This window comes from Zonotrichia albicollis, unplaced genomic scaffold (genome assembly GCF_047830755.1).
Source record: "Zonotrichia albicollis isolate bZonAlb1 unplaced genomic scaffold, bZonAlb1.hap1 Scaffold_225, whole genome shotgun sequence".
NCBI lineage: Eukaryota > Metazoa > Chordata > Aves > Passeriformes > Passerellidae > Zonotrichia > Zonotrichia albicollis.
In genome coordinates, this window is record NW_027428406.1 from 18,071 (window position 1) to 44,894 (window position 26,824).

The window sequence follows — 26,824 nt, forward strand, 5'->3', positions numbered from 1 at the left end:
GTGAGTTTTGGGAAATTTTGGAGCATTTCAGGTGAATTTGGGGTGAATTTTGAGATATTTGAGGTGAATTTTGTGGATTTTGGGGTGAATTTTGCAGATTTTGGGGCGAATTTTGTGGAATTTTGTGGAATTTTGTGGAATTTTGTGGAATTTTGTGGCATTTGGGGCCAATTCTGTGCAAATTCGGGTGATTTTGGGGGCATTTTCTGCATTTTCGGGTCCTTTTTTTGCCATTCCGGGGAATTCCGGGGGGGTTTCCCGGCCCCGCCCCTCCCCCGCATTCCCCAAATTCCCGCTCGCGGCTCCGCCAATGGGAACGCGCCTGGTGGGCGTGGCTAAAGCCACGTGGGCGTGGCCTCAGGCCCCGCCCCCTCCCCTCAAAAAGGGGTCCCCGGGCCCCGCCCCCCCCAAAGGCCGCGGGGCGCGAGCGGGGATGGGGGAGGGGCTGGGCTGGGTGAGTGGGGGAGGGGCTGGGGGGGATTTTTGGGGGGTCCCGAGAGGTTTTAGGGGGATTTTGGGGCAATTTCGGGGGATTTGAGGGCATTTTGGGGGGATTTGGGGGGTCCCGAAAGGATTTTGGGGGATTTTGGGGCAATTTCGGGGGATTTGAGGGCATTTTGGGGGGGATTTGGGGGGTCCCGAGAGGTTTTAGGGGGATTTTGGGGCAATTTCGGGGGATTTGAGGGCATTTTGGGGGGGATTTGGGGGGTCCCGAGAGGATTTTGGGGGATTTTGGGGGGATTTGGGGGGGATTTGGGGGGGGGTTGGGGGGTCCCGAGAGGTTTTAGGGGGATTTTGGGGGGAATTTGAGGGGATTTGGGGGGGTCCTGAAAGAATTTCGGGGGATTTGGGGGGTCCTGAGGAAATTTGGGGGGATTTGAGGGCATTTGGGGGGGAGATTTGGGGAAATTCGGGGGGTCCTGAAAGAATTTGGGGCGAATTTGGGGGGTCCCGAGAGGTTTTTGGGGGATTTTGGGGCAATTTCGGGGGATTTGAGGGCACTTTGGGGGGAATTTGGGGGGTCCCGAGAGGTTTTAGAGGGATTTGGGGGGTCCCACATCATTTTGGGGGGAATTTAAGGGGATTTGGGTGGTCCTGAAAGAATTTGGGGGGAATTGGGGTGGATTTTGGGGGGTCCCGAGGACATTTGGGGAGATTTTTGGGGGATCCTAAAAGAATTTGGGGGGAATTTGGGGGGTCCTGAGGAAATTTGGGGGGATTTGAGGTCATTTTGGGAGGGATTTGGGGAATTCGGGGGGTCCTGAAAGAATTTTGGGGTGAATTTGGGGGGTCCCGAGTGGTTTTAGGGGGATTTGGGGGGGTCCAACACCATTTTGGGGGGGATTTGAGGGGATTTGGGGGGTCCTGAAAGAATTTGGGGGGATTTTGGGGGGTCCCGAGGACTTTTGGGGGGATTTTTGGGGGTCCTGGGGAAATTTTTGGGGGGTCCCCAATGAATTCCGGGGAATTTGGGGATGATTTCGGGGGGATTTGAGGCCATTTTGGGGAGGATTTGGGGGTCCTGGGTGGGTTTTGGGGGGTCCCGAGGGAATTGAGGGGGAATTTAGGGGGGTCCTGAAATTTTTGGGGGGAGGTTTGTGGGGAATTTGTGGGGGATTTTTGGGAAATTTTGGGGACTGGGGGGAAAAATTTTGGGATTTTTGGGAAATTTTGGGGAGGATTTTTGGAGAATTGTTGAGAATTTTGGGGAAAATTTGGGGGAAATTTCTGGGATTTTGGGGGGAATTTTGGGGATTTTGGGTGAAATTTTGGGGATTTTTTGGGAGAATTTTGGGAATTTTGGGGGGAAATCGTTTGGATTTGACCTCTGACCTTTGACCCCCCCACAGGCGGTGCTGGCGCTGGCGGCCATCGGGAGCTGCGGGGTCAAAGGTCACTCAGAGGTCATTCAGGGGTCACTCAGGGGTCACTCAGGGGTCACTCACGGCTCCCTCTCCCCCCTCAGGCTCCGCCCCCTTGGCCCCGCCCTTCCTGGAAGAGCCGGCCAATCAGAGCGTGGCACTGGGTGAGGAGGCGGAGCTTCGCTGCCGGGTCCGGGTGGGCGTGGCCGTGCAGTGGTCGAGGGGGGGGCTCATGCTCGGGGCCACGCCCACCCGGGCTCACCCTCGATACCGATTGGTCGGAGACCCTGAGAAAGGTGGGCGGGGCTTAAAGGGGGTGGGCATAAAAGGGAGCGGTTAAAGGGGCGGGGCTAAAAGGATATTGGGGCACTGCTAAAGGGGGCGGGGCCAATGGAAACTAATGGGTGGGGCTAAAGGGGGCGGGGCTAAAGGGGAAATGGAGCACTGCTAAAGGGGGCGGGGCCAATGGAAACAAATGGGTGGGGGTAAAAGGGGCGGGGCTAAAGGGGAAATGGGGAACTGTAAAGGGGGCGGGGCTTAAAGGGGGCGGGGCTAAAGGCGAAATGGGGCACTGCTAAAGGAGGCGGGGCTAATGGAAACAAATGGGTGGGGCTAAAGGGGGCGGGGCTAAATGGGCATAGAGGGGGCGTGGCTTAAGGAATTGGTAAATGGGTGTGGCCATAAATGGGGTGTGGCTAAAGGGGCGTGGCTAAAGGGGTGGGACTAATGGGGCAGGGCTACAGGGGCAAAGAGGGGGCGTGGTCATAAATGGGGTGTGGCTAAAGGGGTGTGGCTAAAGGGGTGGGACAGTGCTAAAGGGGCAAAGAGGGGGCGTGGTCATAAATGGGGTGTAGCTAAAGGGGCGTGGCTAAAGGGGTGGGACAGTGCTAAAGGGGCAAAGAGGGGGCGTGGTCATAAATGGGGTGCGCCTCAAGGGGTGTGGCAATAAATGGGCGTGGCCCCGGCGTTGTGGGCGTGCCCTCGGGGTGGGTGTGGCCTGGGGTGGGCGTGGCCTGAGGTGGGCGTGTCCAGGCGAGCGGCACCTGCGGATCCGCCCGGTGACGCTCGAGGACGACGACGTGTTCAGCTGCCAGGCGGGGGAGGGCAGCGAGAGCCGGGCGTCGCTGCCGGCGCAGCTCAGCGTGCTGGGTACACTGGGACAGACTGGGACAGACTGGGAGAGACTGGGAATGGGGCTGGGAGGGACTGGGAATGGGGCTGGGAGGGACTGGGAGAGACTGGGAATGGGGCTGGGTTATACTGGGATATACTGGGAGAGACTGGGATATACTGGGAATGGGGCTGGAAGGGACTGGGAGGGACTGGGAATGGGCCTGGGATATACTGGGAGGGCCTGGGATATACTGGGAGGTACTGGGATATACTGGGAATGGGGCTGGGAGGGACTGGGATATACTGGGAGGGGATTGGGGTATACTGGGAGGGACTGGGAGGGACTGGGATAGACTGGGAGGGACTGGGATATACTGGGAATGGGACTGGGTTATACTGGGTTATACTGGGATATACTGGGAATGGGGCTGGGTAAACTGGGATATACTGGGAATGGGGCTGGGTTATACTGGGAGGGACTGGGAGGGACTGGGATATACTGGGAGGGGATTGGGGTATACTGGGAGGGACTGGGAGGGAACTGGGAGGGACTGGGGGATACTGGGATGAACTGGGACAAACTGGGAGGGACTGGAAATATCCCCCTAAAATCCCCCAAAACCGCTGCAGTCCCTCCCAGTAAAAACCAGTAACATCCCAGTCACCTCCCAGTTCCCTCCCAGTATAAACCAGTATAAACCAGTATAAACCAGTCACTCCCATTCCCTCCCACTCCCTCCCAGTATAAACCAGAATAAACCACTAACATCCCAGTCTCTCCCAGTTTGTCCCAATTCCCTCCCAGTCCATCCCAGTATAACCCAATCCCCTCCCAGTCTCTCCCAGTCCCTCCCAGTTTATCCCAGTCTGTCCCAGTATAACCCAGTAACCTCTCTGTCCCTCCCAGTATAAACCAGTACAAACCAGTATAACCCAGTCCCTCCCAGTCCCTCCCAGTACAAACCAGTATAACCCAGTAACCTCTCTGTCCCTCCCAGTTCCTCCCAGTCCCTCCCAGTACAAACCAGTATAACCCAGTAACCTCTCTGTCCCTCCCAGTCCCTCCCAGTATAAACCAGTACAAACCAGTATAACCCAGTAACCTCCCAGTCCCTCCCAGTACAAACCAGTATAACCCAGTAACCTCCCCGTCCCTCCCAGTCCCACCCAGTTCGCCCCAGCTGGAGCTGCTGGAGGGGGCGGAGCTTCCTTTGATGGGCGGGGCCGAGGTTCGGGTTCGCTGCCACGCCCACGACGCGCGCCCCGCCCCCACCCTGGAGCTGCGCCTGGGTGAGGATTTGGGGCAAATTCCGGCGATTTTGGGGGCATTTTGGGTAAATTTGGGCAATTTTGGGACGATTTGGGGGATTTTGAGTTCATTTGGGCCATTTTGGGGCAATTTGGGACAATTTTGGTGGCAATTTTGGGTGATTTTTGTGCTGATTTTTGGCAAATTTCAAGAAATTTGGGGCAATTTTGGGGCGTTTTCGGGGTATTTGGAGCTGATTTTTTGGGTGATTTTTGAGGTGATTTTTGTGCTGATTTTGGGCAAATTTCAAGAAATTTGGGGCAAATTTGGGGTATTTGGAGCTGATTTTTTGGGTGATTTTTGGGGTGATTTTTGTGCTGATTTTGGGGTGATTTTGGCTGATTTTTGCTGATTTTTGGGGGGTTTTGGCGCAGGGGAGGAGCCCCTGGCCGACGTCTCCCAGCGAGTGTTCGAGGGATCCCACCCGAAACTGAGCTCGGGCGAGGCCACGGCCAGGTACGGACCAGTATAAACCAGTATAAACCAGTACAAACCAGTATGGACCAGTATAAACCAGTATGGACCAGTATAGACCAGTATGAATCAGTATAGACAAGTACGGACCAGTATAGACCAGTATGGACCAGTATAAACCAGTCTAAATCAGTATAGACAAGTATGGACCAGTATAAACCAGTATGGACCAGTATGGACCAGTATAAGCCAGTATAAACCAGTATGGACCAGTCTGGACTAGTATGGACCAGTATAAACCAGTATGGAGCAGTATAAACCAGTATAAACCAATATAGACAAATACGGACCAGTATAAACCAGTATGGACCAGTCAGTATAAAGCAGTATAAACCAGTATAGACCAGTATAAACCAGTATGGACCAGTATAAAGCAGTATAAACCAGTCTAAACCAGTAGGGACCAGTATAAACCAGTATAGACCAGTATATCCCATTATCCCCAGTATATCCCAGTCCATCCCAGTCCCCCCAATCCCCTCCCAGTTCCCTCCCAGTACAAACCAGTATCCCCATTTCCCCTCCCAGTATAACCCAGTCCATCCCAGTCCAAACCAGTCCAAACCAGTCCATCCCAGTCCAAACCAGTCCATCCCAGTCCAAACCAGTACAAACCAGTCCAACCCAGTCCAACCCACTCCAAACCAGTCCAAACCAGTCCAACCCACTCCAAACCAGTCCAAACCAGTACAAACCAGTCCAAACCAGTCCAACCCAGTCCAAACCAGTACAAACCAGTATATCCCCATTGTTGTCCCCAGGCTGGTTCCCGTCCCGGCTCTCCAGGGGCTCCTCCTGCTCTGCTCGGCCTCGAACGCGGCCGGGCCGGCTCCGGACACGGCGGCCATGAGGCTGGACATTGCTGGTGAGTGATGGACATCCCATAATATCCACCAAAATTATCATAAATTATCATAAATTATCATAAATTAACCCACACTGAGGCTGGACATTGCTGGTGAGTGACGGACATCCCATAATATCCACCCAAATTATCATAAATTATCATAAATTAACCCAAACTGAGGCTGGACATTGCTGGTGAGTGATGGACATCCCATAATATCCACCCAAATTATCCTAAATTATCCCAAAATAACCCAAACTGAGGCTGGACATTGCTGGTGAGCACGGACATCCCATAATATCCACCAAAATTATCCTAAATTAACATAAATTAACCCAAATTATCCTAAATTAACCCAAACTGAGGCTGGACATTGCTGGTGAGTGATGGACATCCCATAATATCCACGCAAATTATCCTAAATTATCATAAATTATCCTAAATTAACCCAAACTGAGGCTGGACATTGCTGGTGAGTGATGGACATCCCATAATATCCACCAAAATTATCATAAATTATCATAAATTATCATAAATTAACCCCAAATATCCCAAAATCTCCCCAAAGCTGCTCCAGTCCCTCCCAGTATAAACCAGTATAAACCAGTTACATCCCAGTCCCTCCCAGTTTGATCCCAATTCCCTCCCAGTCCTCTCCCAGTATAAACCAGTATAAACCAGTAACCCCAAACCCCTTTTTAACCCCTCCCAGTCCCTCCCAGTATAAACCAGTATATCCCAGTCCCTCCCAGTATAAACCAGTGTATCCCAGTCCTCTCCCAGTCTATCCCAGTCCTCTCCCAGTATAAACCAGTATATCCCAGTCACTCCCAGTATGAACCAGTGCCCCCCAATCCTCTCCCAGTCCCTCCCAGTATAACCCAGTTTACCCCGCCCCCCTCCCAGTCCCTCCCAGTGCTCCCAGTATAAACCAGTAACGCCAAACCCCCCTGTTTAACCCCTCCCAGTACCTCCCAGTGCTCCCAGTTTGATCCCAGTCCCTCCCAGTATAACCCAGTTTACCCCATCCCCCTCCCAGTCCCTCCCAGTATAACCCAGTTTACCCCAATTCCCTCCCAGTTCTTCCCAGTATAAACCAGTAACCCCAAACCCCCCTGTTTAACCCCTCCCAGTTTGATCCCAGTCCCTCCCAGTATAACCCAGTTTACCCCGCCCCCCTCCCAGTCCCTCCCAGTGCTCCCAGTATAACCCAGTTTACCCCGCCCCCCTCCCAGTTTGATCCCAGTCCCTCCCAGTATAACCCAGTTTACCCCGCCCCCCTCCCAGTCCCGCCCAGTGCTCCCAGTATCGCGGGGCTCCCGCCGCTGGCGCGCGCGGGGGAGGAGCTGCGCCTGCGCTGTGAGAGCCGGGGGGGGCGGCCCCCGCCCAGCCTGCACTGGGACCAGGTACTGGGATATACTGGGATATACTGGGAGCGACTGGGATATACTGGGAGGGGATTGGGGGGAACTGGGATATACTGGGATGGACTGGGAGGGGACTGGGATCATACTGGGATATACTGGGAGACACTGGGATCATACTGGGATATACTGGGATGGACTGGGTGGGACTAGGAGGGACTGGGATCATACTGGGATATACTGGGAGACACTGGGAGGGACTGGGATCATACTGGGATATACTGGGAGACACTGGGATCATACTGGGATATACTGGGGGGGACTGGGAGGGACTGGGATCATACTGGGATATACTGGGAGACACTGGGAGGGAACTGGGATCATACTGGGAGGGACTGGAAGGGGTTTGGGGGGAACTGGGAGAGACTGGGATGGACTGGGAGGGAACTGGAGGGGACTGGGATAAACTGGGAGAGACTGGGAGGGAACTGGAATCATACTGGGATGGACAGGGAGGGGATTGGGGGGAACTGGGAGGGGACTGGAATCAAACTGGGAAGCACTGGGAGTTACCGGGAGTCACTGGAATCAAACTGGGAGGCACCTGGAGGTTACTGGGAGTTACTGGGACCATACTGGGAGGCCCTGGGATCAAACTGGGAGTTGCTGGGAGTTACCGGGAGTCACTGGAATCAAACTGGGAGGCACCTGGAGGTTACTGGGAGTTACTGGGATCAAACTGGGAGTTGCTGGGAGTTACTGGGAGTCACTGGAATCAAACTGGGAGTACTGGAATCAAACTGGGAGTTACTGGGAATCACTGGGATCAAACTGGGAGGCACTGGGATCAAACTGGGAGTTACTGGGAGTTACTGGGATCAAACTGGGAGTTACTGGGAGGGCACTGGGATCAAACTGGGAGATACTGAAAGGCTTTTGTGGGTGTGGCCTCTCTTTAACCCCACCCCTTTCTCTGGCCCCGCCCCTTTCTCTGAACCCCGCCCCTTCAGGACGGGCTGCCCCTGGCGGGGGCGTGGTCAGAGGACGAAGAGGGCGTGGCCACGTCGCGACTCGTGTTCCGCCCCGCCCCCGAGGACGATGGCGCCATCTTGCGGTGCCGCGCCGTGACGTCACTGCCGGGGGGCGGGGCCAGCGCCAGCGTCACGCTGCGAGTGGCGTGTGAGGAACTGGGAGGGACTGGGATAAACTGGGAGGGACTGGGATAAACTGGGAGGGACTGGGAGGGACTGGTTTGGTTTATACTGGTCCATACTGGTTTATACTGGTTTGTACTGGTCAGACCACATTGACCCATAATAACCCATATTGGTCCATACTGGTTTATACCCACCCATACTGGTCCGTACTGGTCTGTACTGGTTTATACTGGTCCATACTGGTTTATACCCACCCATACCGGTCCGTACTGGTCTGTACTGGTTTATACTGGTCCATACTGATTTTTACTGGTTTATACTGGTCAGACCAGTCAGACTCATAATAACCCATACTGGTCCATACTGGTCCATACTGGTTTATACTGGTCAGATCATACTGACCCATAATAACCCAGACCAGTCCATAGTGGTTTATACTGGTTTATACTGGTTTATACTGGTCAATACTGGTTTATACCAATCCATACCAGTCCATACAGGTCTGTAATGGTTTATACTGGTTTATACCAGTCTCTACTGGTTTATAATATTTTATACTGGTTTATTCTGGTTTATATTGGTCCTTACTGGTCCATACTGATCAGACCATACTGACCCATAATAATCCACACCAGTCCGTACTGGTCCATACTGGTCCATACTGGTCCATACTGGTTTAGACTGGTCCATACTGGTCCATACTGGTCAGACCATCATAAACCATACTGGTCCATACAGCTTTATACTGATTTATACTGGTTTATACTGGTCCGTACCGGTTTAAAATAATTTATACTGGTCTATAATGATTTCTACTGGTTTATACTGGTCAGTACTGGTCCATACTGGTTTATACTGGTCAGCCCATCATAACCCATTCTGGTCCATACTGCTTTATATTGGTTTATACTGGTCCATACTGGTTTATAATAATTTTTACTGGTCTATAATGGTTTATACTGGGCTGTACTGGTCCATACTGGTTTATACTGGTCAGCCCATCATAACCCATTCTGGTCCATAATGGTTTATAATGGTTTCTTGTGGTCCATACTGATTTGTAATAACATATACTGGTCCATACTGGTACATACTGGTCCGTATTGATTTGTAGTAGTTTATACTGGTTTGTACTGGTGCTTACTGGTTTGTACTGGTCCGTACTGGCAGACGGCCCCTCGGAGCTGGCGGTGCTGGGCTCGGGGGCGGTGCCCGAGGGGGGGGAGGCGGAGCTGAGCTGCACCAGTGCTCCCAGTAACCCCCCAGTACGGCTGCGCTGGTGGCTGGGGAGGGCGCGGCTGAGCCCCAGCAGCGAGGGACCGACACCGGTGAGAGATATACTGGTTTATACTGGGATATACTGGTTTATACTGGGATATACTGGGAGGGACGGGGAGGGGATTGGGAGGGACTGGGACGGACTGGGATATACTGGGAGGGGATTGGGGGGACTGGGATATACTGGGGGGGGCTCGGCTGAGCCCCAGCAGCGAGGGACCGACACCGGTGAGAGACATACTGGTTTATACTGGTTTATACTGGGATATACTGGGAGGGACGGGGAGGGGATTGGGAGGGACGGGGAGGGGATTGGGGGGACTGGGATATACTGGGATATACTGGGGGGGGCGCGGCTGAGCGCCCACAGCGAGGGACACACACTGGTGAGGGACTGGGTTATACTGGTTTATACTGGGATATACTGGGAGGGACGGGGAGGGGATTGGGAGGGATTGGGATATACTGGTTTATACTGGGATATACTGGGAGGGACTGGGAGGGGATTGGGATATACTGGGATATACTGGGATATACTGGGTTATACTGGGATATACTGGGGGGAGCCGGCTGAGTGCCCACAGCGAGGGACACACACCAGTGATGGACTGGGTTATACTGGGATATACTGGGAGGGACTGGGATATACTGGGAGCAGATTATGGGGGACTGGGGTATACTGGGATGGACTGGGAGGGGACTGGGATGTACTGGGGGGACTGGGTTATGCTGGGATATACTGGGATATACTGGGAGGGGATTGGGAGGGACTGGGAGGGAACTGGGAGGGAGTTTGGGGTTACTGGTTTGTACTGGGAGGGAACTGGGATCGAACAGGGAGGGATTGGGATGGGGGCTAAAACATGATCTGGGGTTACTGGTTTATACTGGAAGGGACTGGGAGAAGATTGGGAGGGACTGGGTTATACTGGGACAAACTGGGACAAACTGGGACAAACTGGGAGTGACCCTGAGTGACCCCTGAGTGACCCCGAGTGACCTCTCGCTCAGGGGGGCGGGGCCTATTCCAACGTGACGCTGCGGGGGCGGGGCCAGGACCACGGGGCCGCCCTGGTGTGCGAGGCCGAGACCCCCGGGGTGGGGACCAAGAGTGTGAGCGTGACGGTCAGCGTGAGCCGTGAGTGGTACTGGGAGTACTGGGATATACTGGGAGGGACTGGGAATGGGTTATAGTGTTTATACTGGGATATACTGGGGATGGGTTATACTGGTTATACTGCTTATACTGGGGATGGGTTATACTGGTTATACTGGGATATACTGGGAATGGGTTATACTGATTATACTGCTTATACCTGGGATGGGTTATATTGGTTATACTGGTTATACTGGGAATGGGGTATACTAATTATACTGGGATATACTGGGAATGGGTTATACTGGGATATGCTGCTTATACTGGTTATACTGGGAGGGACTGGGAATGGGTTATACTGGGAATGGGTTTTACTGGTTATACTGGTTATACTGGGAATGGACCCCCGGGGTGGGGACCAAGAGTGTGAGCGTGACGGTCAGCGTGAGCCGTGAGTGATATTGGGAGTACTGGGATATACTGGTCATACTGGGAGGGACTGGGAAATGGGTTATACTGGTTATACTGGGAATGGGTTATAGTGGTTGGACTGGTTATACTGAGGGTGGGTTATACTGGTTATGCTGGTTATAACCAGTATACTGGTTATGACCCATCTCCAGTATACTGGTTATACTGGGATATGCTGGTTATACTGGGATATACTGGGGATGAGTTATACTGGTTATACCGGGATATACTGGGGATGGGTTATACTGGTTATACTGGGGATGGGTTATACTGGTTATACTGCCTATACTGGGGATGGGTTATACTGGTTATACTGGTTATACTGGGAATGGGTTATACTGATTATACTGGGATATAATGGGAATGGGTTATACTGGGATATGCTGGTTATACTGGGAGGGACTGGGAATGGGTTATACTGGTTTTACTGGTTATACTGGGGATGGGTTATACTGGTTATACTGGGATATACTGGGGATGGGTTATACTGGTTATACTGGTTATACTGGTTATACTGGGGATGGGTTATACTGGGATATAGCGGTTATGCTGGTTATACTGGGAGGAACTGGGAATGGGTTATACTGGTTATACTGGGATATACTGGGAATGGGGCTGGGATATACTGGGAGCGATTGGGAGGGGACTGGGATGGAACTGGGTTATACTGGGAGGGACTGAGTTATACTGGGAGGGATTGGGACAAATTGGGAGGGACTGGAAGGTTACTGGTTTATACTGGGAGGAGTCTGGGATGGTCAGGGAGGGGATTGGGATGGACTGGGATAGAACTGGGTTATACTGGGAGGGACTGGGATGAACTGGGAGGGACTGGGGAAGTGTCTCTTTAAAAAGGCGCATGTCCCTTTGAGAAGAGGCATGTCCCTTTAAGAAGAGGCGTGTCCCTTTGAGAAGGGGCGTGTCCCTCTAAAGTGGGCGTATCCCTGTCTGGCCCCGCCCCCAGACCCGCCCCAGGATCTCTGGGTCGAGGCCCCGCCCCCCAACGCCACCTTCCGGGTGGGGGAGGGGCTGCGGCTGCTGTGCCACGCGCGGGGGGGGCACCCGGCCCCCAAACTCACCTGGACCAAGGTGAGAACTGCCCCAAAATAACCCAAAAAATGCCCCAAAAATACCCCAAAGATGTCCCCAAAATTCGCCCCGCCCCCTCCCTCAGGACGGCCGCCCCCTCTCGGAAGCCCCGCCCCAAAGCCGCTCCGGCCACGTGACCTCCCGCGCGCTGCACGTGACCCTCGCGCCGAGCGACAACGGCGCCAACTTCCGGTGCGAGGCCGCGCCCGTCCGCCAGGGGGCGCCACCCACCCGCAGCGCCCCCGTGCGCATGCGCGTCCTCTGTGAGAGACCGGGGATAGTGGGAGGGACTGGGAGAGACTGGGAGGGACTGGGAGAGACTGGGAGGGACTGGGAGGGGATTGGGTTATACTGGTGTATACTGGGAGGGGATTGGGTTATACTGGGAGTGACTGGGAGGGGATTGGGTTATACTGGGAGGGCATTGGGATGGACTGGGAGGGACTGGGATATACTGGTACCGACTGGGAGGGACTGGGATGGACTGGGAGGGAACTGGGAGAGACTGGCTTATACTGGGAGGGACTGGGAGGGGAATGGGGGGGACTGAGAGGGACTGGGAGGGGATTGGGTTTTACTGGTGCATACTGGGAGGGGATTGGGTTATACTGGGAGGACACTGGGAGGGGACTGGGTTATACTGGGAGGGACTGGGAGGGGAATGGGGGGGACTGGGAAAGAATTGGGATGGACTGGGAGGGACTGGGAGGGGACTAGGAGGGAACTGGTTTATACTGGGTTATACTGGGAGGGAGTTGGGTGGACTGGGAGAGGACTGGGGGGATTGGGAGGAACTGGGACAGACTGGGAGTTACTGGTTTGGACTGGGAGGCACTGGTTTGGATCCCTCCCAGTCCATCCCAGTATAACCCAGCTTGTCCCAGTATAACCCAGCTTGTCCCAGTATAACCCAGTCCGTCCCAGTCTCTCCCAGTATAACCCAGCTTGTCCCAGTATAACCCAGTCTGTCCCAGTCTCTCCCAGTATAACCCAGTCTGTCCCAGTGTAACCCAGTCTGTCCCAGTATAACCCAGTTTGTCCCAGTTCCAGCCCAGTCCGTTTCCATCTCGGTGTCCCCGCGGGAGCCCCGCCCAGGCCACGCCCTCACGGTCACGTGCCGCGCTGGCCCCGCCCACCCGGCCCCAGAGCTCACCTGGATCCGGCCCGGCCACGCCCCGTGAGCACCAGTAGAAACCAGTATAAACCAGTATAGAGTAGTGACCTCCCAGTAACCCCAGTTCTCCTATTTAACCCCTCTCTATCCATCCCAGTATAAACCAGTATAAACCAGTATAAACCAGTAACCCCAGTTCCCCTATTTAACCCTTCCCAGTCCCTCCCAGTATATCCCAGTATGAACCAGTAACTCCCAGTTCCCCTGTTTAGCCCTTCCCAGTCCCTCCCAGTATATCCCAGTAACTCCCAGTCCTCCCCAATCCCCTCCCAGTCCCTCCCAGTATATCCCAGTATAAACCAGTAACCCCAGTTCCCCTGTTTAACCCCTCCCAGTATATCCCAGTATAAACCAGTAACCCCAGTTCCCCCGTTTAACCCTTCCCAGTATATCCCAGTATAAACCAGTAACTCCCAGTTCCCCGCAGGGACCCGGGGCTGCCCCTCCCCCCCAGCCCCGCCCCCCATGGCGGGGTCACGGCGGGGTCACGGCTGCTCCTGCAGGGGGCGCTCGAGCTCCACGATCAGCCAATCACGTGCCGGGCCTGGAGCGCGCGGCTGGGCGTGGCCGTAAGCTCCGCCCACGTCCTGCGCATGCGCCGTGAGAGCCCGGGAGGGGACAGGGAGGGAACTGGTGGCAATTGGTTTATACTGGGATATACTGGGAGGGACTGGGAGGGACTGGGAGGGTGATAAAGGGTTACTGGTTTATACTGGGATATACTGGGAGGGACTGGGAGAGTTATAAAGGGTTACTGGTTTATACTGGGAGGGTTATAAAGGGTTACTGGGATGTACTGGGATGGACTGGGAGGGTTATAAAGGGTTACTGGTTTATACTGGGATGTACTGGGAGGGACTGGGAGGGTTATAAAGGGTTACTGGTTTATACTGGGATGTACTGGGATGGACTGGGAAGGTTATAAAGGGTTACTGGTTTATACTGGGAGGGGATTGGGACATACTGGTTTGTACTGGGAGGGACTGGGAGGGGTTAAAAAGGGGAACTGGGATATGCTGGGATATACTGGGAGAGACAGGGAGGGTGATAAAGGGTTACTGGTTTATACTGGGATGTACTGGGAGGGTTATAAAGGGTTGCTGGTTTATACTGGGATGTACTGGGAGGGACTGGGAGGGTGATAAAGGGTTACTGGTTTATACTGGGATGTACTGGGAGGGTTATAAAGGGTTACTGGGATGTACTGGGATGGACTGGGAGGGATTGGGAGGGTTATAAAGGCTTACTGGTTTATACTGGGATGTACTGGGAGGGTGATAAAGGGTTACTGGTTTATACTGGGATATACTGGGAGGGACTGGGAGGGTGATAAAGGGTTACTGGTTTATACTGGGAGGTGATTGGGACATACTGGTTTGTACTGGGAGGGACTGGGAGGGGTTAAAAAGGGGAACTGGGATATGCTGGGATATACTGGGAGAGACTGGGAGGGTGATAAAGGGTTACTGGTTTATACTGGGATGTACTGGGAGGGTTATAAAGGGTTGCTGGTTTATACTGGGATGTACTGGGAGGGACTGGGAGGGTGATAAAGGGTTACTGGTTTATACTGGGATGGACTGGGAGGGTGATAAAGGGTTACTGGTTTGTACTGGGATGTACTGGGAGGGTGATAAAGGGTTACTGGTTTATACTGGTCTGTACTGGTCTGTACTGGTGTGTACTGGTCTGTGCTGGTGTGTACTGGTCTGTACTGGTTTGTGCTGGTTTGTACTGCTCTGTACTGGTCTGTACTGGTCTGTACTGGTGTGTACTGGTCTGTACTGGTCTGTACTGGTGTGTACTGGTCTGTGCTGGTCTGTGCCGGTTCAGACGCCCCCGTGGTGAGCGCGGGCCCCTCCCCCGTGGTGGTTCCGGAAGGTTCCGAGGCCGTGCTGGGGCTGTCGGTGCGAGCCCATCCCCCCCCCGAGGGCTGCGCCTGGAGCACCGCGGGGCGGGGCATCAACCCAGGTATACTGGGATGTACTGGGATATACTGGTTTGTACTGGGACATACTGGGATGGACTGGGATGGACTGGGATGGACTGGGAGAGACTGGGATGGACTGGGAGGGGCATCAACCCAGGTATACTGGGATGTACTGGGATATACTGGGATGGAGTGGGAGGGGCATCAGCCCAGGTATACTGGGACGTACTGGGATATACTGGGACATACTGGGAGAGACTGGGACGGACTGGGATGGACTGGGAGGGGCATCAACCCAGGTATACTGGGACATACTGGGATATACTGGGACATACTGGGACATACTGGGATGGACTGGGAGGGGCATCAACCCAGGTGTACTGGGATATACTGGGATATACTGGTTTGTACTGGCACATACTGGTTTGTACTGGGAGGGGCATCAACCCAGGTATACTGGGATATACTGGTGTATACTGGTTTATACTGGGAGAGACTGGGATATACTGGTTTGTACTGGGATGGAGTGGGAGGGGCATCAACCCCGGTACTGGGATATACTGGTTTATACTGGGACATACTGGGATGGACCGGGAGGGGCATCAACCCTGGTACTGGGATGTACTGGTTTATACTGGGAGAGACTTGGAGAGACTGGGAGGGGCATCAACCCCAGTACTGGGACATACTGGGAGATACTGGTTTATACTGGGATATACTGGTTTATACTGGGAGAGACTGGGAGAGACTGGGAGGGGCATCAACCCCGGTACTGGGATGGACTGGTTTATACTGGGGTATACTGGGATATACTGATTTATACTGGGATATACTGGTTTATACTGGGATATACTGGTTTATACTGGGAGGGGCATCAACCCCGGTACTGGGATAGACTGGTTTATACTGGGATGGACTGGGATATACTGGTTTATACTGGGAGGGGCATCAACCCCAGTACTGGGATAGACTGGGATAGACTGGGATATACTGGGAAGGACTGGTTTATAATGGTTTATACTGGTTTAAACTGGGAGAGGCATCAACCCCGGTACTGGTTTATACTGGGATATACTGGGAGGGACTGGGAGGGCCCTGAGGGGTTACTGGGAGCACTGGGAGGGCACTGGGAGCACTGGGAACGCTCCAATGTCTCTCGGGGTGGGCGTGGCCTCTCCCAAAACCCCGCCCCTTTTATTAACTCCGCCCCCTGAGGGGTTACTAGGAGCACCTCAGTGTCTCCCAATGGGCGTGGCCTCTCCCTAACCCCGCCCCTTTTTAAACTCCGCCCTTTGAGGGGTTACTAGGAGCACCTCAGTGTCTCCCAGTGGGCGTGGCCCCTCTCTAACCCCGCCCCTTTTATTAACCCCGCCCCCTGAGGGGTCACTAGGAGCACCTCAGTGTCTCCCAGTGGGCGTGGCCTCCCAAAACCCCGCCCCTTTTATTAACCCCGCCCCCTGAGGGGTTACTAGGAGCACCTCAGTGTCTCCCAGTGGGCGTGGCCTCTCTAACCCCGCCCCTTCTATTAACTCTGCCCCCTGAGGGGTTACTAGGAGCACCTCAGTGTCTCCCAGTGGGCGTGGCCTATCCCAAAGCCCCGCCCCTTTTATTAACCCCGCCCCTGAGGGGTCACTAGGAGCACCTCAGTGTCTCCCAGTGGGCGTGGCCTCTCCCAAAACCCCGCCCCCTGAGGGGTCACTAGAAGCACCTCAGTGTCTCCCAGTGGGCGTGGCCTCTCTCTAACCCCGCCCCCCTTTGTTGGCCCCGCCCCCAGAGGGCTCCCCGCGCTTCCGGTTGTCGCCGGGGGGCGCTCTCGTCATCGCCAACGTCACGCGCGGCGACAGCGCCGCCTACCGGGTGTGGTGCGTCAACGCCGAGGGCGGGGCCGGCGCTGACGTCACGCTGCTGGTGCAGGGTACGGGGCGCCCCGAAAACAACCCCGAATTCACCCCAAAATTGGCTCCAAAATCCCCTTCCAAATTCGCCCGGAATGAACCCCAAAATCACCCCGGAATGAACGGAAAATTCACGTGAAATGACCTGAAATTACCTAAAAATGAACCCAAAATTCATCTGGAACGAACCCCAAAATTATCCCGAAATTCACCCGGAATGAACCCAAAAAATCACCCCGAAATCAGCTTTAAATTCACCCCAAAAACAATCCCAAAATTACCCCGGAATGAACAGAAAATTCACGCGGATGGACCTGAAATTACCTAAAAATGAAACCCGAAATTCACCTGGAACGAACCCAGAATTACCCCGAAATTCAGCCAGAATGAACCCAAAAAATCACCCCAAAAATCAACTCCAAATTCACCCCAACAACAATCCCAAAATCACCCCGAAATGAACGGAAAATTGACGCAGATGGACCTGAAATTACCCAGAAATGAACCCAAAATTCACTGGGAATGAACCCAAAATGATCCCAAAAATTACCCCGAAATTCACCCAGAATGAACGCAAAAAATCACCCCAAAAATCAACTCCAAATTCACCCCAAAAACAATCCCAAAATCACCCCGGAATGAACAGAAAATTCACGTGAAATGACCTGAAATTACCCAGAAATGAACCCAAAATTCACCGGGAACGAACCCAAAATGATCCCAAAAATTACCCCGAAATTCACCCGGAATGAACCCAAAAAATCTCCCCGAAATCAACTTTAAATTCACCCCAAAAACAATCCCAAAATTACTCCGAAATGAACAGAAAATTCACGTGGATGGACCTGAAATTACCTAAAAATGAACCCAAAATTCACTGGGAACGAACCCGAAATTCACCCGGAATGAACCCAAAAAATCACCCCAAAAATCAACTCCAAATTCACCCCAACAACAATCCCAAAATCACCCCGGAATGAACAGAAAATTGACGCGGATGGACCTGAAATTACCCAGAAATGAACCCAAAATTCACCTGGAACGAACCCAAAATTATCCCGAAATTCACCCGGAATGAACCCAAAAAATCACCCCAAAATCAACTTTAAATTCACCCCAAAAACAATCCCAAAATCACCCTGGAATGAACGGAAAATTCACGTGGATGGACCTGAAATTACCTTAAAATGAACCCAAAATTCACCTGGAACGAACCCAAAATGATCCCAAAAAATTACCCCGAAATTCACCCGGAATGAACCCAAAAAATCACCCGAAAATCAACTTTAAATTCACCCCAAAAACAATCCCAAAATCACCCCGGAATGAATGGAAAATTGACGCGGATGGACCTGAAATTACCTAAAAATGAACAGAAAAATTCACCTGGAACGGACCCAAATTTATCCCGAAATTCACCCAGAATGAACCCAAAAAATCACCCCGAAATCAGCTTTAAATTCACCCCAAAAACAATCCCAAAATCACCCCGAAATGAACAGAAAATTCACGCGGATGGACCTGAAATTACATAAAAATTAATCCAAAATTCACCTGGAACGAACCCAAAATTCACCCGGAATGAACCCAAAAAATCACCCCAAAATCAACTTTAAATTCACCCCAAAAACAATCCCAAAATCACCCCGGAATGAACGGAAAATTCACGTGAATGGACCTGAAATTACCTAAAAATGAACCCAAAATTCACCTGGAACGAACCCAAAATTATCCCGAAATTCACCCGGAATGAACCCAAAAAATCACCCCAAAAATCAACTCCAAATTCACCCCAACAACAATCCCAAAATCACCCCTTAAAATACCCCAAAATCACCCCCAAATTCACCCAGGACCCTCCAAATCCCCTCAGGACCCCCCAAAATTCCCTGAAATCCCCCCAGGATCCACCAGGACCCCAAAATTCCCCCCAAATCCCCTCAGGACCCCCCAAAATTCCCCAAAATCCCCCCAGGATCCACCAGGACCCCAAAATTCCCCCCAAATCCCCTCAGGACCCCCCAAAATTCCCCCCAAATCCTTCCCAGGACCCCCCAAATCCCCTCAGGACCCCCCAAATCCTCACCAAATCCCCCTCAGGACCCCTGAAATTTTCCCCAAATCCCCTCAGGACCCCCCCAAGTCTCCCCCAGATCTCTTCAGGACCCCCCAAATCCCCTCAGGACCCCCCCAAATCCCCCCCCAAATCCTTCCCAGGACCCCCAAATCCCTTCAGGACTCCCCGAAATCTCCCCCAGATCCCTTCAGGACCCCCCAAATCCCCTCAGGACCCCCCAAAATCCCCCCAAATCCCCCCCAAACCCCTCAGAACCCCCCAAATCCCCTCAGGACCCCCAAAATCCCCCCCAAAATCCTCCCCAGGACCCCCCAAATCCTCCCCAGGACCCCCCAGGACCCCCCAAATCCCTTCAGGACCCCCCCAAATCCCCTCAGGACCCCTCCAAATCCCCCCCAAATCCCTTCAGGACCCCCCCAAATCCCCTCAGGACCCCCCCAAATCCCCCCCAAATCCCCTCAGGACCCCCCAAACCCCCCCTTGACCCCCCCATTTCCCCCCCCCCCCCAGTGCCCCCCAGCATCGTCAGCGCCCCCGACCCGGTGGTGGTGGACGAGGGGGGGGAGGGGCAGCTGCTGTGCGAGGCCCGGGGCAGCCCCCTCCCCCCGGGCAGCGTCACGTGGGCACGGCTGGTGAGGAGGGGGCTCCCAGGGGGATTTGGGGGGGTCCTGAGGAGGATTTGGGAGGATTTTGGGGGGTCCTGGGGGGATTTGGGGGGTCCTGGGGACGATTTTGGGGGGGGTTTGAAGGGTCCTGAGGTGATTTGGGGGGGGTTTGAAGGGTCCTGAGGAGGATTTGGGGGGTCCTGAGGGGATTTGGGGAGGGTTTGGGGGGTCCTGGGGAGGATTTGGGGGGTTCAGGGCAGCCCCCTCCCCCCGGGCAGCGTCACGTGGGCACGGCTGGTGAGGAGGGGGCTCCCAGGGGGATTTGGGGGGGTCCTGAGGGGATTTGGGGGGGTCCTGAGGGGGGTTTGGGGGGTCCTGAGGGGGATTTGGGGGGATTTTGGGGGGTCCTGGGGAGGATTTGGGGGGTTCAGGGCAGCCCCCTCCCCCCGGGCAGCATCACGTGGGCACGGCTGGTGAGGAGGGGGCTCCGAGGGGGATTTGGGGGGTCCTGAGGGGATTTGGGGGGTCCTGGGGAGGATTTTGGGGGGGATTTGGGGGGTCCTGAGGGGGATTTGGGGGGTCCTGAAGGGATTTGGGGGGTCCTGGGGAGGATTTTGGGGGGGATTTGGGGGGTCCTGAGGGGATTTGGGGGGTCCTGAGGGGATTTGGGGGGATTTGGGGGGTCCTGAGGGGGTTTTGAGGGGGGTTTGGGGGGTCCTGAGGGGGATTTGGGCGGGGATTTGGGGGGTTCAGGGCAGCCCCCTCCCCCTGGGCAGCGTCATGTGGGCACGGCTGGTGAGGAGGGGGCTCCGGGGGGGATTTGGGGGGTCCTGGGGAGGATTTTGGGGGGTCCTGGTGGGATTTGGGAGGGATATGGGGGGTCCTGAGGGGTTTTGGGGGGTCCTGGTGGGATTTGGGGGGTCCTGGGGAGGATTTTGGTGGGGATTTGGGGGGTCCTGAGGGGATTTGGGGGGTTCAGGGCAGCCCCCTCCCCCCAGGCAGCGTCACGTGGGCACGGCTGGTGAGGAGGGGGCTCCGGGGGGATTTGGGGGGTCCTGGGGAGGATTTGAGGGGTCCTGAGGGGGTTTTGAGGGGGATTTGGGGGGTCCTGAGGGGATTTGGGGGGTCCTGAAGGGATTTGGGGAGGATTTGGGGGGTCCTGAAGGGATTTGGGGAGGATTTGGGGGGTCCTGAGGGGATTTGGGGAGGATTTGGGGGGTCCTGAGGGGATTTGGGGAGGATTTGGGGGGTCCTGAAGGGATTTGGGGAGGATTTGGGGGGTCCTGAGGGGATTTGGGGAGGATTTAGGGGGTCCTGGCCAGGATTTAGGGGATCCTGAGGGGGATTTGGGGGGGATTTGGGGGGTCCTGAGGGGATTTGGGGGATCCTGAGGGGGATTTGGGGGGATTTTGGGGGGGTCCTGGGGAGGATTTGGGGGGGATTTGGGGGGGTCCTGAGGGGATTTGGGGGGGTTTGAAGGGTCCTGAGGGGATTTGGGGGATCCTGAGGGGGATTTGGGGGGATTTTGGGGGGTCCTGGGGAGGATTTGGGGGGTTCAGGGCAGCCCCCTCCCCCCGGGCAGCGTCACGTGGGCACGGCTGGTGAGGAGGGGGCTCCGAGGGGGATTTGGGGGGTCCTGAGGGGATTTGGGGGGTCCTGAGGGGATTTGGGGGGTCCTGGGGGAATTTTGGGGGTCCTGAGGAGGACTTTGGGGGGTCCTGAAGGGATTTGGGGAGGATTTGGGGGGTCCTGGCCGGGATTTGGGGGATCCTGAGGGGGATTTGGGGGGATTTTGGGGGGTCCTGGGGAGGATTTGGGGGGTTCCGGGCAGCCCCCTCCCCCCGGGCAGCGTCACATGGGCACGGCTGGTGAGGAGGGGGCTCCGAGGGGGATTTGGGGGGGTCCTGAGGGGGTTTGAGGGGTCCTGAGGGGATTTGGGGGGTCCTGGGGGGATTTTGGGGGGGATTTGGGGGGTCCTGAGGGGATTTGGGGGGGGTTGGGGGGTCCTGAGGGGATTTTGGGGGGTCCTGGGGGGATTTTGGGGGATCCTGGGGAGGATTTGGGGGGTCCTGAGGGGATTTGGGAGGGATTTTGGGGGGTCCTGGGGAGGATTTTGGGGGGTCCTGAGGGGATTTGGGGGGCTTCAAAGGGGGTTTTTGGGCGGATATTTCAGAGCTGTTTTGGGGCCTAATTTTGGGGTTTTTTGGGGCTATTTTGGTGCTGGTTTTGGGGTGTTTTGGGTCTATTTTGGGGTTTGTTTGGTGCTGGTTTTGGCGTGTTTTGGGTCTATTTTGGGGTTGGTTTGGTGCTGGTTTTGGGGCTATTTTGGGGCTATTTTGGTGCTGGTTTTGGGGTTATTTTGGGGCTATTTTGGTGCTGGTTTTGGGGCTATTTTGGGGTTACTTTGGTGCTGGTTTTGGGTCTATTTTGGGGTTACTTTGGTGCTGGTTTTGGGGCTATTTTGGGGTTACTTTGGTGCTGCTTTTGGGCTTTTTTGGGGCTATTTTACTGCTGCTTTTTTTGCCTATTTCTTGCCTATTTTTGGCCATTTTTTATCTCTTTCCGGGGCTGCTTTTGGGCCGTTTTGCCTCAATTCCAGCCCCGTTTTTGCCCCCCCAGGGTGACTCGGGGTCCCCCCTGGCTCTCCCCCCGGGGCTGGAGCCGCTGCCGGGGGGTCCCGGGGGGGCCCTGAGGGTCTCGGGGGCGCGGAGGGACCTGGGGGGTCCCTACGAGTGCCGGGTGGACTCGGGGGTCCCGCCCCCGGCCCGCGCCATCGTCCGGCTGCTCGTCAGATGTGAGACCGGGGGCGGGGCTAGAGGGGCTGGGGGCGGGGCTAGAGGGGCTGGGGGCGGGGTTAAAGGGGCTGGGGGCGGGGGTAAAGGGGCTGGAGGCGGGGCTAGAGGGGCTGGGGGCGGGGCTAGAGGGGCTGGGGGCGGGACCAAAGGGGTGTGGGAGGGGTTAAATGGGGAATGGGAGGGGTTAAATGGGGAGTGGGAGGGGCTAAATGTGGAGTGGGAGGAGTTAAAGGGGAGTGGGAGGGGTTAAATGAGGAGTGATGGGGTTAAATGGGGAGTGGGAGGGGTTAAATGGGGAGTGGGAAGGGTTAAATGTGGAGTGGGAGGAGTTAAAGGGGAGTGGGAGGGGTTAAATGAGGAGTGATGGGGTTAAATGGGGAGTGGGAGGGGTTAAATGGGGAGTGGGAGGGGCTAAATGGGGAGTGGGAGGGGTTAAATATGGAGTGGGAGGGGTTAAATGGGGAGTGGGAGGGGTTAAATGGGGAGTGGGAGGGGTTAAATGGGGAGTGGGAGGGGTTAAATGGAGAGTGGGAGGGGTTAAATGTGGAGTGGGAGGGGTTAAATGGGGAGGGGGAGGGGTTAAATGGGGAGTGGGAGGGGTTAAATGGGGAGTGGGAGGGGTTAAATGTGGAGTGGGAGGGGTTAAATGGGGAGTGGGAGGGGTTAAATGGGGAGGGGGAGGGGTTAAATGGGGAGTGGGAGGGGCTAAATGTGGAGTGGGAGGGGCTAAATGGGGAGTGGGAGGGGTTAAATGGGGAGTGGGAGGGGTTAAATGGGGAATGGGAGGGGTTAAATGTGGAGTGGGAGGGGTTAAATGGGGAATGGGAGGGGTTAAATATGGAGTGGGAGGGGTTAAATGCGGAGTGGGAGGGGTTAAATGCGGAGTGGGAGGGATTAAATGCAGAGTGGGAGGGGTTAAATGTGGAGTGGGAGGGGCTAAATGGGGAGTGGGAGGGGTTAAATGTGGACTCGGGGATTCTTGTTGGATGTAAAAGGGGGCGGGGCTAAACCGGGCTGTGGGTGGGGCTAAAAGATGTGGGAGGAGCTAAAGCAGGTGGGGTTAATGGGGGAGGGGTTAAATGGGGAGTGGGAGTGGTTTAAATGGGGAGTGGGAGGGGCTAAATGTGGAGTGGGAGGGGTTAAATGCGGAATGGGAGGGGTTAAAGGGGGAGTGGGAGGGGTTAAATGTGGACTCGGGGGTCCCGCCCCCCGCCCGCGCCATCGTCCGGCTGCTCGTCAGATGTGAGACTGGGGGCGGGGCTAAATGGGCTGGGGGCGGGGCCAAGGGGGTGTGGGAGGGGTTAAATGTGGAGTGGGAGGGGTTAAATGGGGAGTGGGAGGGATTAAATGTGGAGTGGGAGGGGCTAAATGGGGAGTGGGAGGGGTTGAATATGGAGTGGGAGGGGTTAAATGGGGAGTGGGAGGGGTTAAATGGGGAGTGGGAGGGGTTAAATGTGGAGTGGGAGGGGTTAAATGGAGAGTGGGAGGGGTTAACGGGGAGTGGGAGGGGTTAAATGTGGACTCGGGAATTCTTGTTGGATGTAAAAGGGGGTGGGGCTAAACTGGGCTGTGGGTGGGGCTAAAAGGTGTGGGAGGAGCTAAAGCGGGTGGGGTTAATGGAGGAGTTAAATGGGGAGTGGGAGGGGTTAAATGTGGAGTGGGAGGGGTTAAATGTGGAGTGGGAAGGGTTAAATGTGGAGTGGGAGGGGTTAAATGGGGAGTGGGAGGGGTTAAATGGGGAGTGGGAGGGGTTATTAAATGGGGAGTGGGAAGGGTTAAATGTGGAGTGGGTGGGGTTAAATAGGGAGTGGGAGGGGTTAAATGGGGAGTGGGAGGGGTTAAATGTGGAGTGGGAGGGATTAAATGGGGAGTGGGAGGGGTTAAATGGGGAGTGGGAGGGGTTAAATGTGGAGTGGGAGGGGTTAAATGGGGAGTGGGAGGGGTTAAATGGGGAGTGGGAGGGATTAAATGTGGAGTGGGAGGGGTTAAATGTGTGTGGGAGTGGTTTAAATGGGGAGTAGGAGGGGTTAAATGTGGAGTGGGAGGGGTTAAATGTGGAGTGGGAGGGGTTAAATGGGGAGTGGGAGGGGTTAAATGGGGAGTGGGAGGGGTTAAATGTGGAGTGGGAGGTGTTAAATGTGGAGTGGGAGGGATTAAATGGGGAGTGGGAGGGGTTAAATGTGGAGTGGGAGGGGTTAAATGTGGAGTGGGAGGGGTTAAATGGGGAGTGGGAGGGGTTAAATGTGGAGTGGGAGGGATTAAATGGGAGTGGGAGGGGTTAAATGTGGAGTGGGAGGGATTAAATGGGGAGTGGGAGGGGTTAAATGGGGAGTGGGAGGGATTAAATGGGGAGTGGGAGGGGTTAAATGGGAGGGGGAGGGGTTAAATGGGGAGTGGGAGGGGTTAAATGGGGAGTGGGAGGGGTTAAATGGGGAGTGGGAGGGGCTAAATGGGGAGTGGGAGGGGTTAAATGTGGACTCGGGGATTCTTGTTGGATGTAAAAGGGGGCGGGGCTAAATCGGGCTGTGGGTGGGGCTAAAAGGTGTGGAGGAGCTAAAGCAGGTGGGGTTAATGTGGGAGGGGTTAAATGGGGAGTGGGAGGGGTTTAAAGGAGCCAAGAAAGGGTTAAATGGGAGGGGGAGGAGCCAAATGGGGCAGGGTTAAAGAGAGAAAGGGGAGGGGCCAATTGAGGGCGTGGCCATAATGAGGGCATCCAATAGGGGTCACCCTTATGGTGATTCAGCCAATAGGAGGCGCTCTCCTGTTGACCCCACCCCCTTTTCCTTTTATAGATGGTCCCGAGATGGAGGCGGAGCCTGACGAGGGGGCGGGGCCGGGGGTGGTGCTGGTGCCCGAGGGGGCGGAGTCAGCGACGCTGCGGTGCCGGGCCCGGGGCGTGCCGGGGGTGGAGCTAAACTGGGAGAGCAATGGGCGGAGCCTGAGAGCTGGGGAGCCCGGGTGAGCAACTGGGATGGACTGGGTTATACTGGGAGGGACTGGGATGGGATTGGGAGGAACTGGGATATACTGGGAGGGACTGGGATGGGATTGGGAGGGACTGGGTTGTACTGGGAGGGACTGGGATTGACTGGGATGGAACTGGGATGGACTGGGAGGGACTGGGATGGAAAGGGATATACTGGGAGGGACTGGGATGGGATTGGGAGGGACTGGGATATACTGGGAGGGACTGGGATGGAACTGGGATATACTGGGATATACTGGGAGGGACTGGGATGGGATTGGGAGGGACTGGGATATACTGGGAGGGACTGGGAGGGACTGGGATGGAACTGGGAGAGACTGGGAAGGGATTTGGGGTTACTGCTTTATACTGGTTCAGGGTTTCTCGTTACTGGTTTAAGGTTAGGGGTTACTGGGAGGGACTGGGTTAAACTGGGAGGGACTGGGGGATACTGGGATGAACTGGGACAAACTGGGAGGGACTGGAAATATCCCCCCATAATCCCCCCAGAGCTACTCTAGGACCTCCCAGTCCCTCCCAGTATAAACCAGTAACCTCCCAATCCCCTCCCAGTCCCTCCCAGTCTCTCAGTCTCGTCCCAGTCCCTCCCAGTATAAACCAGTAACCCCAAATCCCCTTTTAACCTCTCCCGGTCCCTCCCAGTTCATCCCACTCCCTTCTTACACCCTCCCAGTCCCTCCCAGTATAAACCAGTAACCCCCAAATCCCATTTTAAACCTTCCCAGTCCCTCCCAGTACAAACCATTAACCCCAAATTCCATTTTAAACCCTTCCAATCCCCTCCCAGTCCCTCCCAGTCCCTTCTGACACCGTCCCAGTCCCTCCCAGTATAAACCAGTAACCCCAAATCCCATTTTAAACTCTCCCAATCCCCTCCCAGTCCCTCCCAGTATAAACCATTAACCCCAAGTCCCATTTTAAACCCTCCCAATCCCCTCCCACTCCCTCCCAGTACAAACCAGTAACCCCCAAATCCCATTTTAAGCCCTCCCAATCTCCTCCCAGTCCCTTCTTACACCCTCCCAGTCCCTCCCAGTACAAACCAGTAACCCCCAAATCCCATTTTAAACCCTCCCAATCCCCTCCCAGTCCCTCACAGTATAAACCAGTAACCCCCAAATCCCATTTTAAACCCTCCCAATCCCCTCCCAGTCCCTCCCAGTATAAACCAGTAACCCCAAATCCCATTTTAAACCCTTCCAATCCCCTCCCAGTCCCTCCCAGTCCACCCCAGTCCCTTTCTACACCCTCCCAGTCCCACCCCAGTACAAACCAGTGACCCCCAAATCCTATTTTAAACCC

General features: G+C 55.0%; 1 protein-coding gene across 1 annotated transcript; it reads left to right on the top strand.

Moving 5' to 3' along the window:
- Positions 1 to 407: 407 nt before the first annotated feature.
- On the top strand, positions 408 to 25,494 carry LOC141727722 (nephrin-like; the record flags this gene model as incomplete). Its single annotated transcript, XM_074534008.1, has 20 exons — positions 408 to 454; positions 1,851 to 1,893; positions 1,967 to 2,158; positions 2,895 to 3,011; positions 4,137 to 4,265; positions 4,659 to 4,740; positions 5,520 to 5,623; positions 6,893 to 7,011; positions 7,980 to 8,148; positions 9,297 to 9,454; positions 10,416 to 10,542; positions 11,936 to 12,060; positions 12,146 to 12,323; positions 13,105 to 13,237; positions 13,662 to 13,834; positions 15,068 to 15,205; positions 16,939 to 17,079; positions 19,647 to 19,768; positions 22,361 to 22,535; positions 25,329 to 25,494. Coding segments are annotated over exons 1-20 (2,612 nt in total), but the record flags the coding sequence as incomplete, so codon positions are not given.
- Between the last annotated feature and the right edge of the window lie 1,330 nt (positions 25,495 to 26,824).